At 45.6% G+C, this 17,119-nt stretch overlaps 1 protein-coding gene across 1 annotated transcript in view; it reads right to left on the minus strand.

The window, feature by feature from the left end:
• Positions 1 to 17,119, minus strand: part of LOC146812403 (protein 4.2-like) — a 57,337-nt gene that overhangs the window by 8,032 nt on the left and 32,186 nt on the right. Inside the window, exon 9 of the mRNA XM_085619401.1 lies at positions 2,932 to 3,174. Coding sequence (XP_085475527.1) covers positions 2,932 to 3,174 — 243 coding nt within the window. The remainder of the gene's footprint in view (positions 1 to 2,931; positions 3,175 to 17,119) is intronic.

The raw sequence follows: 17,119 nt of genomic DNA on the forward strand, positions 1-17,119 counted from the left end.
TAATACAGATGCAAATTATAGTTCTATCATTCCTGTATCCTCAGTGGACACCACTGGTACAGCAACGGACACCCAGCATTTACTATATGAAGACATTCACACTCCACACATCCTACTGGGGTTACATATGGGTCTCTCCTTTCCACCTATTTCTTTAATGGCTATGTTGGCTCCTTCTCATGATTGAATTTTGCTCATTAATTCCCAAAGCAAGAAATCAGACTCCAGTTTGTGATGGAAATCCTCAAGACCAGAGTGTGCAGGTACCTCCATGTATATTAAATTTTACAAATGATAGCTAGCCTCTGTCATCCAAATCCCACTTTACGGTAATGTAAATTGCTTGTTTTCACTAATTTAATCCCTCCTTTAGGAACTTATTCACTCTGGAAAATTTCTCATTTTGTGAATAAACAAAAATTTCCAAGCTCATGGTAGGGTTACATTTCTAGAGCCTGACTCTCAAACTAAATTTTGAAGTACGTATAGTAGTATTTCTACATAATGATCTCCATTTCCACCTCTTATGTTTTCTGTGGAGAGATCTCCACAGATGCATGTTTACTACTTAGGGCCTGAGTACGATCTCGCTAGGAAGGTCTCTCGGTGGGTTCCGTAACTAGCAAATCTGATTCGGAGCCTATGTTTCCGACCGAATTGTCCCCCGTTCTCCACGACCAAGTACAATGTGAAGATCTTGTCCATGTCGACCGAATAGATTCCGAACCTGATCCTGTCGGTCCGACTCGTACGCAGCCAAATCGTGCCGCACAATGGAGCCGGCTTCCAAACGAGCGAGTCTGATGCATGATTCGGAGAGCCGTATCGACTCTGTCTCAGCAAGGCGAAATGGCTGTGGGAATCGGACTTCGGGGGGCTCTAGTGGGGTCCCCTTCACTCGGGCCCTCCAAATCTACCCCGCGGGGTGCCTGCCACAAGGTGTATGCTTTTCCCCACCCACCCCTTTTTGCTATGAAAGCCTGTTTACGCTTTCAGTATACAGCTTCCATAGAGTTCAATGGGAGTCCGAGCGAACCAAGTCCATCACCGTACGGCTGCATCGTTCGTGGATGCTCGGACTTGCAGAGCACAATTCGCTAGGAAAGCCCTCTCAGTCGGAGTCGTACAGAGGCCTTCCCTAGCAAATTCGTACTCTGGCCCCGAGTAGTAAATGAGGATGACCCAGGGAAGGTGGGGAAATTGGAAATATCTACTACCGAATGCAAGAGGCTATTAGAAGCACCCACAAACAAGAGGAATACCATTGCTATCACAAACTACAATTATAAAGGTACTACAGCCATAAGGATGACAAACCAGTTGTAAATGTACTCCAGCCCAGCCTTGAGTAGGCTGAACACCACACATCACCACGCACAGATACTACCACACACTCCGATAGAATGTATTGGAGGCAGGGAACTAAAATAAACACCACAGGAAATTATGTTAAAGAATCCATAAAATATTAAATAATTGTATTATTTTTAAATTTCATAATAAAATAAAGGTTTTAAACTCGAGTTTAAATTATTTCAACACATAACTTTGATCAAAATGTAATACATCTTGAGTAAAAATATTACTGTGGTAGAGTTGTATTTAATTATTCTTTAAGAAGTATTATTCATACATTAAATATATTTATAATAATTAATACACATTTAATTTGAGCTAACATGCTGTAACATTTGATGTTAATCAGTTCTATGTAAATAATACCTATTTTAAATTAGGTTTCTTTATATTTTGTATTTAAGTATGTGTATTATTTGTTTTAAAGTATAATCAACTTTAACAATGGTCCCTGTATCCCCATACTTTCCAATAGGAAGATCTCAAATAGATTGGTGGAGATTTCCAACTATGTGGAAAAAGTTACTAGTAATAACTTTACACTCGTAAGTTCAGTCTTAAAAGCTCTCATTTTTTTAACTGAGCCTGTGAAGACATGCAAGTCTACCCAAAGGTGTAAATCTGCTCTCGGAAAAGGTGAGTTTAAACGTAGGTGCGGGAGTAGATTTACACGAGAGTAAATTTACATGTATAAATGAACCTTTGTGAATGGGACCACCAGAATAGAGGGCTGTAGAATTACTTATTTATTTTGTAATGCTAATGGAGAAAAAGTATTTATTTGCTTATGAGTTAACACCATTTTCATTTATTAATTTTTGAGCAAAAAGTAATCTGTCGTGCTTTATTCTGCTATCTTATTTTATCAGTTTCTATATGAGAAGGTGAAACTTTGTTGAGACTTTATGGTCCTCCTACCTTTCCTGAATTAGTGTTATGATATTTAGTAAGCACAATGTTCACCAAAATGTTTCTGTGCCCTGTGTAATGAAAAACAGGTAAAGCACTTAGGGCTTTAAATGACTCTTCAAAATGTTCAACCTAACACTCTGTCTCTCCCAAAATTCCAGTCATTCACTGATGTTACACGCCCCATTCTGAAAGGCCTATCGGCACATTCATACGTAACACTGGACACATGTTTGCGCAATGAGATTCTTCAACATGAAAACAAGGAGTCCTAACTTGGAAGATTGACAATTACATTATATACTAATTATATGTACTAGTTGATCCTTCGTTAATGATAAACTGGACATTCAAGCCCAAACATAGTGATATTAATTTCAGTACTATCTTCCTCAACCCGCAACACATTATCAGTGCTCTTTTATTACAAACAAATCTCTGCCACATAGTGTTTGAAAATGTACCTGCCACACACCTTACTAGAGATAGTACATCCACAGTGTCACCCTGTGGTGAAAAGTCTACCTAAGTGACACCCTCCTGAATAATAAGTCGCCCTGATGTGAAGCACTTTGAAGTGTCCACTCTTCAGCATACTGAAACTATACACAGATGTAATACTTAAAAGAACACCAAAAAAATCATTGTTGTTTTAATCTCGCGTACCTTCTGGATATTTGTATGAGTGCGTGATGTCCTCACATCTGTCACTTCCAACTCCCTTGGTGCTGATGTTGTTGCCAACATATTTAGTGTTGCAGGAGACTTTTTCCAAGTGCCCATCAGCATGATACAGCCAGACTGCACAGTCTGCGTTCACCGCAGCAAAGAAGAGGGCAGAATCGTAGATCAGGTCCACATCACCCTCCTTGATAGCTAGTACTGGAGCAGGACCACAGCAGAACTTTCCTTGGCAATGAAGCATAGAGAAGTGAGAGAAGATATTTAAACCAATGTACACACCTGATGGACATTGATGCTGGTTTGAGCCTAGAACACAAATATTTGCTTTGTAGTGGCTGGTGGCTGCACATTGAGCGAGATGTTGCTCTAGCAACACTGACTGTTGGTGCAGCTGTTCAAGTGTTGTGATTTATGAATGGCCATCTGCTCACTCTTGATGCTGTTGCAATCCCCTGAACTAAAACCGAGCATAATACTTATGAAAAGTTGCACTGAAGTCAAATTTGAGGAGTCCTTACCACATGCACTATAAAGCTTTGTGGTATCCGGATTGGGGATATGGAACCCTGCAGTTGGGCTTTAATGGGTAAATTATGAAGCTGCAAGTCTTCTACACAGTTAGAGACCACAAAGAGAGTGGGGGGAATTAAATCCAATACACAGTGGGAGACCACAAGAGTAAGGGCTAGTAAATCCAATACACAGTACACCGTGCAAGACGACAAAGAGAGGAAAGGAAATTAAATCCAATACACCGTGAAAGACAACAAAGTGAGTAGGAGCTGTTAAATCCAATACACACTATACAGTGTGAGACCACAAAGAGTGGAAGGGCTATTACATACAACACACTATAATGTGAGAGACCAGAAACGTAGCAAGGGTTAGTAAATCCAGTGCATACTACACGGTGAGAGACCACAAAGAGAGAAAGGGCTGATTTACGATGCAGCGCTACCCACACAAGAATAGAAAAAAAAAGAAAAGATGTACCAAAATCCGAGAAATGAACAGCCCTGGTTGTCTTTTTATTTTTTTTTATTGGCATGCACATGTCCTAGTGAGAAAGACCAACTCACTTGAGTATGAAACCTTATTTGTATTGAAACATTTTACAGATCCAGGATTTCATTTTGTCTTTTTGTAAAGTTTAGCTACGTTTTTAGGTCGAGCCTAGAGCCCGCGCGCATGCGCTGCTCTGCGAGACTTGTGATGGAGTAGTGTATAGAAGCCCCGCCCACTCTCCGCCCATATTTGCCATTGGCTTGTGTCATTGCTTGTGCTAAATGCTGGCTTCTGATTCGTAAACACGCTCGTTAGTCCCTCAGTACCGCCTCCTCTTCATTTGTCACCTCCCATGGCGACTGCCCCCTTTACTTCGGTTGTTACACCGCACGTGTTATTTAGTCTTTAAGAACTTTTTTCTTTATCCAGTTTCCCTTACTGCAGGCACAGCGTGCTTTGATGCCTTCTTTACAACCCTACCCTCCCCGTTGTCTGTGCCTTCTTTACCCACCCGCCCTCCCTCCCGTTGTCCGTTCCTTCTGCCCTCCCCCGTTGTCCGTGCCTTCTCTACTGCCCCGCCCTCCCTCCAGTTGTCTAGGTCTTCTTTTACCCCCCCTTGCCCCCCCCCCGATCTCCATCCTGTTGTCCGTGCCTTCTCCCCCAGCCCTATTGCCTTTTCACAATTCAAGGCCTGCTAGAAAACCATTCCAATTTCCGTGTTGGGAATTCTGCCTTTGATCGGGAGTCCAGGCTTTGCAGGAAAATGCACAAGCGCTTCGAAGGAGGTCGGTTCTCAACGTGCAGTATACACACCTGCTTTCTCATTTCCACAGGCGTTCGCTGGATGAGGCAGGTGTGAAGTGTGCACCGGAACACATCGCTGTAGACTCATCGATGCTTGTGTCAATCAGCACCTATTTCACTTTTGTCCCTTTCTCGTAGCTCCTTGTTTTGCCAGGGTTTGAGCGCTTCACAACTGTCAGGGCATACACTACACCCTAAACCTGTCTCTTCCGAAGTTGCGCGTGTGGAATAACTGAGTTATATATTTGGCGACCTTGGAGTTTTCCTTTAGTTAATGTTAAAGGCTTCCGTCCTAGAAAAAAGAGCACTGGCTGAAAAACAGATAAGTTGCCACCCATCTTCCAGAACTTTAAAAATGGCAAAGGCATTGGGGTCACACACTCGGAAAGTCGTTCTCCCTTCAAAATGATTACTGTTTTACAATGTTCGGAACACGTAGCACATTGAGGCTGCACAGCTTACCAGAAATGTACACATAACAGAACTATTGTACACCACCTCAACGTGCTCCTTATTTCATTACTTGGAAGGATTAATTTCATCCAATTTAGACGGATGAAAGGCCAAGTCCAGTACATTAACCCATGATCGTCAGTTGACGCGCAAATATCTGCAGCAGATGCGTTTACCCACGGAACTTTCTCACATACCAATGAGTGACTTTAATTACAAAAAAGCAGTTCCGGGGTTGTTTATTTTCAGCGGAAAAAGCACAAACCCAAAGACTGTGTGTAGGAAAGTAGAATATGCTTCTTATTGTAACCCCCACTTATTGCTAAATGTAATACTGTTTTTGACTAGTCTGACTGGGATCCTGCTAATCAGGACCCCAGTCTATCTGATTTCTCCTTAAACTATTATGCCACATACTTAGGTACACTCCAGATTGGATACTGGGGTACCATTGCCAGTACCTAGTATAAGGTACACATGTAAACAGGGCATAGGTACCCCAGGGGCCTCCCATGGGCTGAAGCATGTATTATGCCACCCATGAGAGGTCGTGCAAAATGGAACTACAGGCCTGCCATTGCAGCCTCTGTAAGTTGGTGCATACACCACTTACTTAAGATATAGATTTACTGTATCTAAGGGTCACTGCACCTAAAACCTATAAGTCCTCCCTATAGCAGTCCTCAACAATCCTGAAGGCAGGGTGCTTGGTTCATGAGCAGGACACTCCTGCAGCCTACGGAGTCCATTCTCCCGGGTTGTCAGTTAAGCAGCAATTTACGACACAGAGAGTGGAGAGGTGTGGCTCACTGGTTAGAGGCGGCAGACCCGTAAGAAGAGAATCGGCCAGGGACCAGGGTTCAATTCCCGACGCGGCAGGGTCGTGGACCAGGGTCAAAACGGACTCGATAATTCTCGCCTCGGTGCCTACTCTAACCAGGAACACACTCGGCAACTCTGGGCATTAAGCTTGCCTCATCTCTACAACGGCCCCCCACAGACGCCGGGGATGCCTGGTTTCACCTTGGAGATACCCAGAAAGGGACCATCTCACAGGGATAGCCAGGACGGGTTCCCCAGCGGTCTACAGCGCCGGGACGCCCCGTTGCTGGGGCAGCTGTGCGCTTTACAAGTTTACAACATTTACATTTACATAGAGTTGCATTATGGGACCACGTGATGACCAACTTTCCAATGGCTGAAACAAAGCCTATCGTGTTTCGTGTCAAACATGTTGGAATCATACCCCCCACACCGCACAAAATGGTTGCTGCCGACTAGAGACGCACATTTCTGCCCTTTTGTTGCTGAGCCAACCTTGAGCAGGGGAAGGCAGAACAATAGGCATCCTGTCACAGGGAGGTGTGACCACCTCCCAGACAGGATTTAGTGCATTAGGGCTGGGTGGGTGCACTTGCCAGTGACTGAAAGTCTGCATGAGGGGCACATTTGGTGTCCCTGTGCATAGTCCAGTTCAAACCAGTCCTGGGAGCCGTTGGTTCCTGATCTGGTGTGAAACAGGACAAAAGACATGGAAGTAACCTCCCCACTGTCCAGACCCTCCCCTGGGAGGGCCCCCTGAATCTTGCCCCCCCTCTACCTTGGGTACTTAAGGGCTTACCTGGCTATAGGACCTTAGATTCGACGTGGACAAGATTCTGAACCAGAAACCACTGAACTTCGACCATCTGGACACTCTGGAATTCGTTTGGGCCCGACTTCATCTTCCTCTCAGTCTGAAGCATCGTCTGTGCCCGTGCACCATACAGGATCTGTGCAGGACCTATGGAGCATCAAGGAGAACCGAAGATATCTCCCTTGGAGTGAAGAAGTCCCTCCCCTGCATTCACAGGCACCGCAACACTGCTGTCCTGTCTGCTGATCCTGAGCTCCTAAGGAATTTGAAGGCTTCAGCAACACAGGAGGTTGGTTTCTATGTCCCTCGAGGTTCGAGCTGCCCTCTCACCAAGTTTAAGATCAGAATCCCTCGTGAGGGCTGCAATACCCGGACACCTGTGCACCGCGTACATTTGTAAGTGCATATGCTTGTTGGTGTTTCCTGAACAAGGGCATTGGGCTCCGAGTGGCCCCAACCTCTGGCACCATTTCTTACCAAGAACTTCAACCTCCTCACACTGAGTGCTCCGTGTGCTGTTTTTTTGTGAAATTGCTTGAGGTCCTCTCATGACCCCTGTGCCTCCAGCCTGTGGGTGCACTTGAGGGTCAACTTTACTAGTCTTGGGTTCCCCTGCTTGCTCCGAGCTTGCCCTGACTACCCTGTGTTTGGTGAGTCTTCTGGACCTTGCTGTTCCGACTTGTACACATCCTTGACCATGGGTTGCCGTTGCCAAGTCTTGTTGGTGCTCCTGCCGAACACCGACCACTCAGCACTCGACATCCTTCGTGGGACAGCTCGTATGCGGCTCTTGGTTGTCCTTGACGTCTCCTGGGCCCCATAGCTGCAGAGACAAGAACTCCATCAACCAACCTGTAGCACCCGACATCGGTGGGCATTCGTCTACCGAGCCCCTGGTCACTCCCAAGTGACCCAGACTCTGCCCCCTCTACTTTCAGGTACTTCTCGACAAGAATCCACCTTTGGGTTTCAACTGACACTTTTCTTCCTTCCAGCAGTGGCTCTTCTTCAAAGTCCTCCATTTGGTTCGACTGCAGTTTCTGATGCCACTTCAGACCTATGCACCTGGCTTCCCTGGGATAGGTAACTTGGGTACCTCGGTATCCACAGGTGGGGTGGCTCTCCAACCTCCCATCTTCAACGGGGTTTCTTCGAAGTCCACTGGGAAGGGTCCTTAAACTCTAAAACTTCAACTGCGACTTTCCCATAGAATTGTACGGAGCACGCGGTCGTGTTCCCACACTGCACCCATCCTCCGTGGGGTCCCTATCAGCTCACCTTGGGGTCCCAGCGTTTCTACATCCTCTTGACACTGTCTCGAATCAAGTTGTGGTTCTTATATCACTTTCTTAGTATATTGTTTGGTTTGGTCCCCCCCACTGTGTATTAGTGCTATTTACTGTTATTTCTGTGCTGAAGTATTGTGTGCTTTGTGATTATCTCCGTGTAGGAGATACTGTGTTGTACTAGATAGTGTTATAATAATAAATACATATCTTTATACCTACTGTGTGGTTCTCCTTTCATTTAACCAATACTATAAGAAGGCATTCTGGTAAACCAAGCTGCTTAACATTCCTTCAAGACTAAGCCTGAAGGCTGCTCTCCACAGCTACCACTAGGATAGCTTTCTAAGGTTATCTTTGACCTCTTAAATCACCATAAGGGTTGTTTGGACTGGTGCAAGATGCCCACTTTAATTAGTGGACAGCATATACCAGGCCAAATTCTCACACTGTATGACTAAAAAGTAATTGCTTTGGAATGAGGCCGCACCCTGCCTCAGAAATGTGCCCACTTCGAGCCCAAAAAACATAGTGTCCAGCTCTTCAAAACTACAGATGGCAGAAAGCCTCTGGCACAGCCCAGTGAAATAAGGACCTGCTGCCAAATCCCGGTGCTTTGCACAGGTGTAAATCCCTGGAGTATGAGGCAGTAGTTTGAACAGCTCAGCCTTTCATCCTGCCACAAGCGAAAAAATAAGTAAGAGTAGAGATGATAATAGCGTCTCGTTATTTGTAGTGCCACAAAGACGACATCCAGTGCTGCACAGAAAAACATCTTGTACATATAATTCAAATTAGTAATGTAATTTTGTTTTTGGTTGGAGAGCGGATAAATATATGAGGTCAATATCTTAGCCTATTTTCGTTCCAGAATCTTGTTGGCGCTCAAAATCTCAGCGAACAAATTTAAGAGCAAGCATTTCCAATGCAATAAGTCTCGCATTTACGCAACTTCAAGCTATTGGCATTGTAAAGGACAATGGGACATATGTAGGTGAATTCAGTTTTGCGAGTCCTTAATAGCGATTTGTTAGAGGCATATGAGCTGCAGATTACATACTATGCATAGATCGCCATCTGATGTTGGGCCCGGATGTTTGCACTTGTTTTTGCCTTGGAAAGTCCTTGGAAGTCACGAGGTATGTGACTCCTCCTTTGGATCATAGTGCGCATGGGCATCGGCTCTATCCTCAGATTGTTTTTTTTCCGCCATCGGGCTCGGATGTGTTCTCGCGTTCCAGTTTCGGAACCGTTAACGGTTTTCTCTTTCGACGCGTCTTCCCAATCCATGCGACCCTTCAACTTCGAAGTCTTCGATTCCGGGCGTTGTCGAAGGTCTTCGGGCCTACCTGGGCCTCATTTCCGGCTCATCGAAAGGACCCCATTCAAAAAGTGTCCTCGATGTGGTTTGAAGTTTCCCACACCGACCTACATGAGGTGTGCAACCTCTGCCTCTCATCGGAGCACGAGGCCAGAGACTGTCCAGCTTGCGCCTCCTTCCGCTCCAAGACGACGATCCGGGACTGACGAGCTCGGCTAACAATGGCGCTCTCGTCATCTTTGATCCCCGATGACATCTTCCAAGAGGGCGTCGATGTTCCGGAGCAAAGGTCGGGTGGAAGAAGCCATCAATCAGCGCCTCCGAAGCAGATGATTCCGACGTCGAAGACATCACTCTAGCTCAAAGGGCCGTGAGTACAGACGTCGACCCCGACCCAAACCCCCCCTCGACACGATCAAAAAAGGCTTTGGTACCACCTTCACCTTCGGACCCAGGTGCACACCGAGACACTGCTTCCCATGCCCCGCCTTCGGGCCCGGTAAAGAAGCCTATTAAGCCTTTAGGTGACTTGGGCTCGAGTCAACCAACCCTCGGTGCCGAAAAACATACTCCGGCACCGAAGAAGACGACGTCCTAGTCCTCATCCATGCCGACCGCTGCTTCGACATCAAAGCACTCGGCGTCGAAGGCTAGCACTACTTCCTCGGCACCGACAACACCCTCAGAGCCGACTAAAAATCGCCCACCAAAAGGTAACGATTCTTCAAAGCCAAAGACCTCAGAACCGAAAAAACAACATCTGATAAAGACACTACCAAACTACACAGTTCCAAACCTAGAACCACTACAGAGTCGATGCCGAAAAAGCTTACGACACCGAAGCCCTCGACTCCGAAGGATCTGCTTCCCACAGAGGAACTGTTTCGTCCAGATCCTACTCAAAAGACTCTTGTGAAGGATCCTAAGACTGGTCATTTAATGCTTAGCATCAAGGAAAGACCCCTGGAAACGCCTGCGCCCGCACCACCACCAAAAAAGAGAGACTTAGCTACCTCTCCATTAAGGATCCCTTCTCCTCCTCCTCCCCCACCACACCACTCTCCTACACCATCACCTACCCCAGTAGATGATGATGACAATAACACCTCAGATGATGCTGGGTAGGTGCAGGCGATCAACCCCTTGGGGACCCTACCCCTACTGGCTCCCCAGACCCCTGGGATGATTACAGTGTCCCAGACGTCCCTTACACCCCACAAGATGACATCTATCCCTCCAGCCCTTCTCCTCCAGAGGACAATATCGGCTTCAACCAGCTCCTTCACAGAGCTGCTCAATACCACGGGGTTGCCCTTCATACAGACCCAGTAGAGGAAGATTTTCTCATGGACACTTTTGATACCACACAAAGGTCCACCTCAATTTTACCCATGCTTAAAGGGGTCATTAAGCATGCGCTAGAGATCTTTAAAGACCCAGTCAGAGCTAGAGTCATCAACCCGAGAATAGAAAAAAAGTATAAGGCTGCTCCAGTATACATTAAAGGCCCCGCACCACTAGACTCCTTGGTAGTCTCTAATGCAAGGAAGAGATCAAATTCCCAAATATCAGGTGACGCACCACCACCAGATAAGGACTCAAAACTCCTGGACGCCTCTGGCAAACGCACAGCGTCACAGGCAGCAAACATATGGCGCATTGCTAATACCCAAGCGCTGTTAGCCAGGCATGACCGGGAACATTATGATGAGCTTGAGTCCATAAAGCAGCACCTCCCTGACTGGTATAAAAACAGGGCCAATAATCTCACATAGGAGGGTAAAACCATCACTAACACCTCCATCCGTTGTGCCCTAGATATAGCAGATACCGCCTCAAGAGCAATAAACACCAGTGTCCTTTTGCGCAGGCATGCCTGGTTACGCATCTCGGCTTTTAAACCCGAAGTCCAGAGTTCCATACTCAATCAGCCTTTTGATGAGCAACACCTATTTGGCCCCAATGTGGACGTATCACTTGAGAAAATGAAAAAGGATACAGACACGGCCAAGTCTATCGGAGCCTGTCAGTTGCAAGCCCCCAGATGGTCCTTTCGTCGCTCATCCTTCAGAAGCACCCATAGAGGCTACTCCTCTGATAGCCCCTCCACCTCTTACAAGGCTCCCACCCAATCCACCTTTACTAGAGGTTACCAAAGGGGTGGTTACAGGGGGAACAACAGCAAAGGCAGAGGTAAAAACAACAACTCCCGCTCTGCCTCCACTCCCACCCCATGACTTCCCTCCACTTCCCCCAGACCATTCCACTCCAGTCGGGGGAAGACTCCACCAATTCCTCCCTGCCTGGGCAAACATCACTTCAGACAGGTGGGTGCACCAAATAATTCAATCAGGCTACTGTCTCGAACTAACATCTACCCCCCCAACCATACCACCCAAACACCGTCCAATGTCACAAGAACATCTGTTACTGCTAAAGCAGGAGGTAATCTCCCTCCTACAAAAAAGTGCAATAGAACCAGTTCCCCTGCACCAACAAAACAAGGGAGTTTACTCCCTCTATTTTCTCATACCAAAGAAGGACGGCTCTCTAAGGCCTATTTTAGACCTCAGACCCCTAAACCTATACATAAACTCAGACCACTTCCACATGGTCACACTTCAGCAGGTCCTCCCTCTGCCTTCCCAGGGTGACTTCCTTGCTACTCTAGACCTCAAGGACGCCTATTTCCACATTCCCATTCACAGCGCTCACAGAAAATATCTCAGATTCGTAGTGGACAGTCAGCACTATCAATTCAAAGTACTCCCATTCGGAGTCACCACAGCACCAAGAGTGTTTACCAAGTGACTAGCGGCGGTGGCAGCACACCTAAGAAGACAACACGTCCATGTCTTCCCATATCTAGACGACTGGCTTATAAAAGCCAGCTCGTACAATCAGTGTGTACAACACACTCACGCCACTATTCAACAACTTCACGGCCTGGGGTTTACAATAAACCACGCCAAGTCCCAGCTGCAACCGTCCCACACACAACAATACCTTGGTGCCACAATAGACACCTCAAGGGCGCTAGCCTATACCACTCCCGCCAGGATAGCGAGCACACAAGCTCTTATCACCAGATTACAACCGCAACACTCTCTTCCAGCTCATGCAACTCATAGGGATGATGGCCGCTTGCATATTCATAGTGACTCATGCAAGACTCCAGATGCTTCCTCTCCAAGAGTGCTTAGCACGCCAATGGAACCAGGCTCAAGGTCAGCTAACAGAACTGGTGTTGGTAGACGGTCGTACCCATCGCTCTCTGCAGTGGTGGAACACCAAGAACCTATCCAAAGGGCGACCGTTCCTCAAGCCAGTTCCTCAAATAGTCATGACAGCAGACTCTTCGCTCTCCGGCTGGGGAGCTCACCTACTACATCACACCATGCAGGGCAGGTGGATGCCTCAGCAAAAGTTACTCCCCATCAACCACCTGGAGCTACTAGCCATATTCCTAGCCTTGAAAGCATTCCAAAAACACATTTCAGGCAAAGCTGTCTTAGTCCGCACCGACAACATGACAGCCATGTATTAGATCAAAAAACAAGGCGGGACACACTCTCTGCAGCTTCTCAGCTCGCAAAGAGTATTTGGAGGTGGGCTATACCTTAGAACATTTTTCTCCTAGCCCAACATGTCCCAGGAGTCCAAAACACAATAGCCGATCTGTTGAGCCGTCAAACACAACAAATCCACGAGTAGGAACTTCACCCACAAGTTCTTCAACCGTTTTTTCAGATGTGCGGGCAACCATAGATAGACCTCTTCGCCACCCACCAAAACGCCAAATGCCCAAACTTCGCCGCCAGGTATCCTCACCCATTGTCCAAAGGCAATGTGATATGGATGAACTGGTCAGGCAGATTTGCATACGCTTTTACGCCTCTCCCACTCATTCCACTGGTGGTGCGCAAACTACAGCAAAACTCCTTAACGCTCATCCTAGTTGCCCCAACTTGGGCTAGACAACCATGGTACACCACATTGCTGGAACTCTCCGTAGTTCCTCACCAAAAATTACACCTCTCTCCACACTTCCTAACCCAGAACCATGGAGAGATACAGCACCCAGACCCAGCTCAGCTCAACTTAGCGATCTGGCTCCTGAAGTCTTAGAATTGGATAACCTCAACCTTCCTCCTGACTGCATGAACGTCATCAAAGAAGCTAGACGGCCTACCACTAGAGCATGCTATGCAGCCAAGTGGAAAAGTTTTGTAATATACTGTCATAACAACAACACTGATCCCCTAGATGTGTCTATCCAACGCATTGTAGGCTACTTACTACACCTCCAAAGATGCAACTTAACCTACACGTCTATCAGACTGCATCTTGCTGCCATTGCAGCATATCTACAAAATAGACAACATCTATCACTTTTTGGAGTACCGGCCATAAAGGCTTTTATGGAAGGACTGAAAAGAATAAATCCCCCCAGAGTACCACCTTCACCTGTGTGGAATTTGCACCTCTACATAAATGTGAGCTACAATTCTTAACATGGAAAACTGCTTTCCTAGTAGCTATTACTTCTCTACGAAGAGTTAGCGAACTACAAACACTAACTATTCAGGAACCCTTTCTGCAAATGCATCATAATAAGGTTGTTCTCCGAACTAATCCTAAATTCCTCCCTAAAGTCATTTTTCCCTTCCACCTCAATCAATCTGTGGAGCTACCTGTATTCTTCTCGCAGCCACAAACAGTCGCAGAAAGAGTTCTTCACACCTTAGATGTCAAAAGAGCACTGCTGTACTACATAGAGAGAACACAACCTTTTCGTAAGACAAACAACTATGCATGTCTTTCTCACCACCACACAAGGGCAACCCCATATCAAAATCTGGGATAGCTAGGTGGATTGTCAAATGCATTCAAATTTGTTACCACAAAGCAAAACGTATATTATCTGTTCCTCCTAAAGCCCACTCTACACGAAAGATAGAGGTTACAATGGCATTTTTAGGGAACATTCCCTTAGACGATATCTGCAGAGCAGCTACATGGTCTACACCGCACACATTCACAAAACACTATTGAGTCGATGTGCAAACTAAACAACAAGCTAGTGTGGGCCAGGCTGTACTCAAAACACTATTTCAAACTACTGCAACAGATACTGGTGGTCGCCGCTAGGAGGGGATACTGCTATACAATCTATACACAGTGTGTAATCTGCAGCTCATTTGCCTCGAACAGAGTATGCTACTTACCAGTATGCATCTGTTCTTGGCATGTAGAGCTGCAGATCTACACACGCCCACCCGCCTCCCCGGCTACCTTTATCTGTTCCAGTATTATCTTATTTAGATACACCATACATGGGCATTCTTCCTGTTTCTTACAAAGCTCCATCATTTCCCTGCTGGCGAAAAACAATCTGAGGATGGAGCCAATGCCCATGCGCACTATGATCCAAAGGAGGAGTCACATACCTCGTGACTTCCAAAGACTTTCCAAGACAAAAACAAGTGCAAACATCCGGGCCCAACACCAGATGGCGATCTATGCATAGTGTGTAGATCTGCAGCTCTACATGCCAAGAACAGATGCATACTGGTAAGTAGCATATTCCTTACCGAATCGCTATTAAGGATGCGCTAAATTTAATTTAGGTAGGAATCTCAAAAATGTTTGCGATTCCTTATTATTCCTTAATTGCGAATCGCAAATTAAGATTCACAATCAATGAATCCCATCCCATTCATTCCTATGGGCCAAGAGCCCCATAAGAATGAATAGGATTGGCGCCCGCAATTTGCGAGTGACCAAGAGGCACTCGCAAATTGCGGGCGCAATTTCGAGGGTGCAAGGGTTCCAAAAAGACACCCTGTTGCACCCCTGAAATGTGCATGTGTGCTCATATGGCACACATACATGCCCTCAGGGCATGTATGTGTGCCTCATGGCACTTTGTAAAAAGCCCAAAAGTGCTTTTTGAAATGAAATCGTAAAATACCACCATCTTGAAGTTGGTGGTATTTTGCGATTCCTTAAGGCAAAATCGCAATTTGCAATGCCTACCAGCATAGCATTTAGGAAATCGCAAATTGCGATTCTCGAAATGCTTGCGCAAAATAAGGAATCACAATTTTGCGATTCCTTATTTTGCGAGTAGGTTTAAACTTACCTACATTGCTCGCAGCCAAATAGCGATCGCAAACGCTGAAATTCTGCAAATTTCAGCGTTTGTGCTCGCTATTTGGCTTCCTAAATCTGGCCCAATGCCTTTTATTTAATTTTTCGGTTTTTAAAACCTACATAAAAGGCATTGTCATTTACAATGCCAATAGCTTAAAGCTGCGTAAATGAGAGACCTCTTGCATTGCAAACGCTTGTTTAAAAAAGCATTGGCGCCCAGGTGGAGTATCTCTCAAGAGGTCTCCCTCTGTGTGCCTGTCCGACAAGAACACGAGCACTCCATCTCTTCCAATTTGAGAAATTGGGGCTTATGTGGGGGTGGGATGTAGTCCCGCCAGGTGTATCTATGCTCTCTGGTGATTGGTTCCACCCCTCCTGCTTGCAAAGGGTTGATAAATGTTTCTCCGTGTACCTTTGTTTGGCGGTTTATGGGGTGGTGGGGAATGTAAGTCCATAATGGTGTTCATCAGCGGTACTATTGGGTTTTTTTGTGCCTCCTGTAAGGACTAACTCCTAAGTAAGAAGCAACTGATTTGTTCTATAGGATGTATTCTATGCAATATAGGAATTGGGATATATGGTATTGTACTGCTGAGTGCGCTGGAATATTCAATAAAGACAGTTTTGACAAAAAAAAGCATTGGCGAAGCCTCAGGTCAGGCTTTATTGTGGTAGTGCATTTAAATACAACCATGCACAGAATATCGACTAAAAGAATATAGTAGCAAAAAAATATCAAAGCCGGAATATCACAGACCAACATATTGTGGAAGTATCTATATATTGGTAAGTACAAAGTTGGTGTTCCTAACTCCATATTTATGTTGCTTGACAATACATTTGTCAAGGCATATGTATGTGAAGATAGGTATACGGTACGTACACTTCCTAATTACTTACCGTGTTGATATTATTTTGATGGTCGATATTTTTGCAGCCTAATATTATTTTGCCAAACTGTGCTGCCAGTCTCTTTCTTATCCTTCAATGCCCCTGCTCAGGTTTTTATACCCCTTAGCAGGAGATGCCTGGCAGCTTGTTACACAGTTGGACTGCAGACAATGGTCAGTGCAATTCTGTGAATGCCTTTGTCTGCATGCATTAGTTCATTAAAGCCAGGCTGATTGTCTTTGGTTATTCAAAACACTACACAATAATTACACTGTGGCAGTGGTAGGCAATATAAGTAAAAAGGGATTGATTTGTGTATAAAAATGTTTAATAGAGAATTCTTTGAGTGTACTTTTCAGAAATAAAATAGTTCCTCATGCATTCCATTGCAATGCAGGCATTTCGTTTGAGGCACAATAATAAACAAAACAGCCAATAGAATGCATTCAAAGAGAAATACTCCTGTGTATGTGGCTAGTAGGCGGTTTGTCCTGTATAACTCCTTTAAGTCAATAAAGGTTTTTGAAAAGTAAAAAAAAAAAAAAAAAAATACTCCTGTGAGTGGACGAAGCCAAAACCCACTCTCTGGATATTTGGTAACCAGAGATCCAGCCGACT

This window comes from Triturus cristatus, chromosome 7 (assembly GCF_964204655.1).
Source record: "Triturus cristatus chromosome 7, aTriCri1.1, whole genome shotgun sequence".
NCBI classification, from domain to species: domain Eukaryota; kingdom Metazoa; phylum Chordata; class Amphibia; order Caudata; family Salamandridae; genus Triturus; species Triturus cristatus.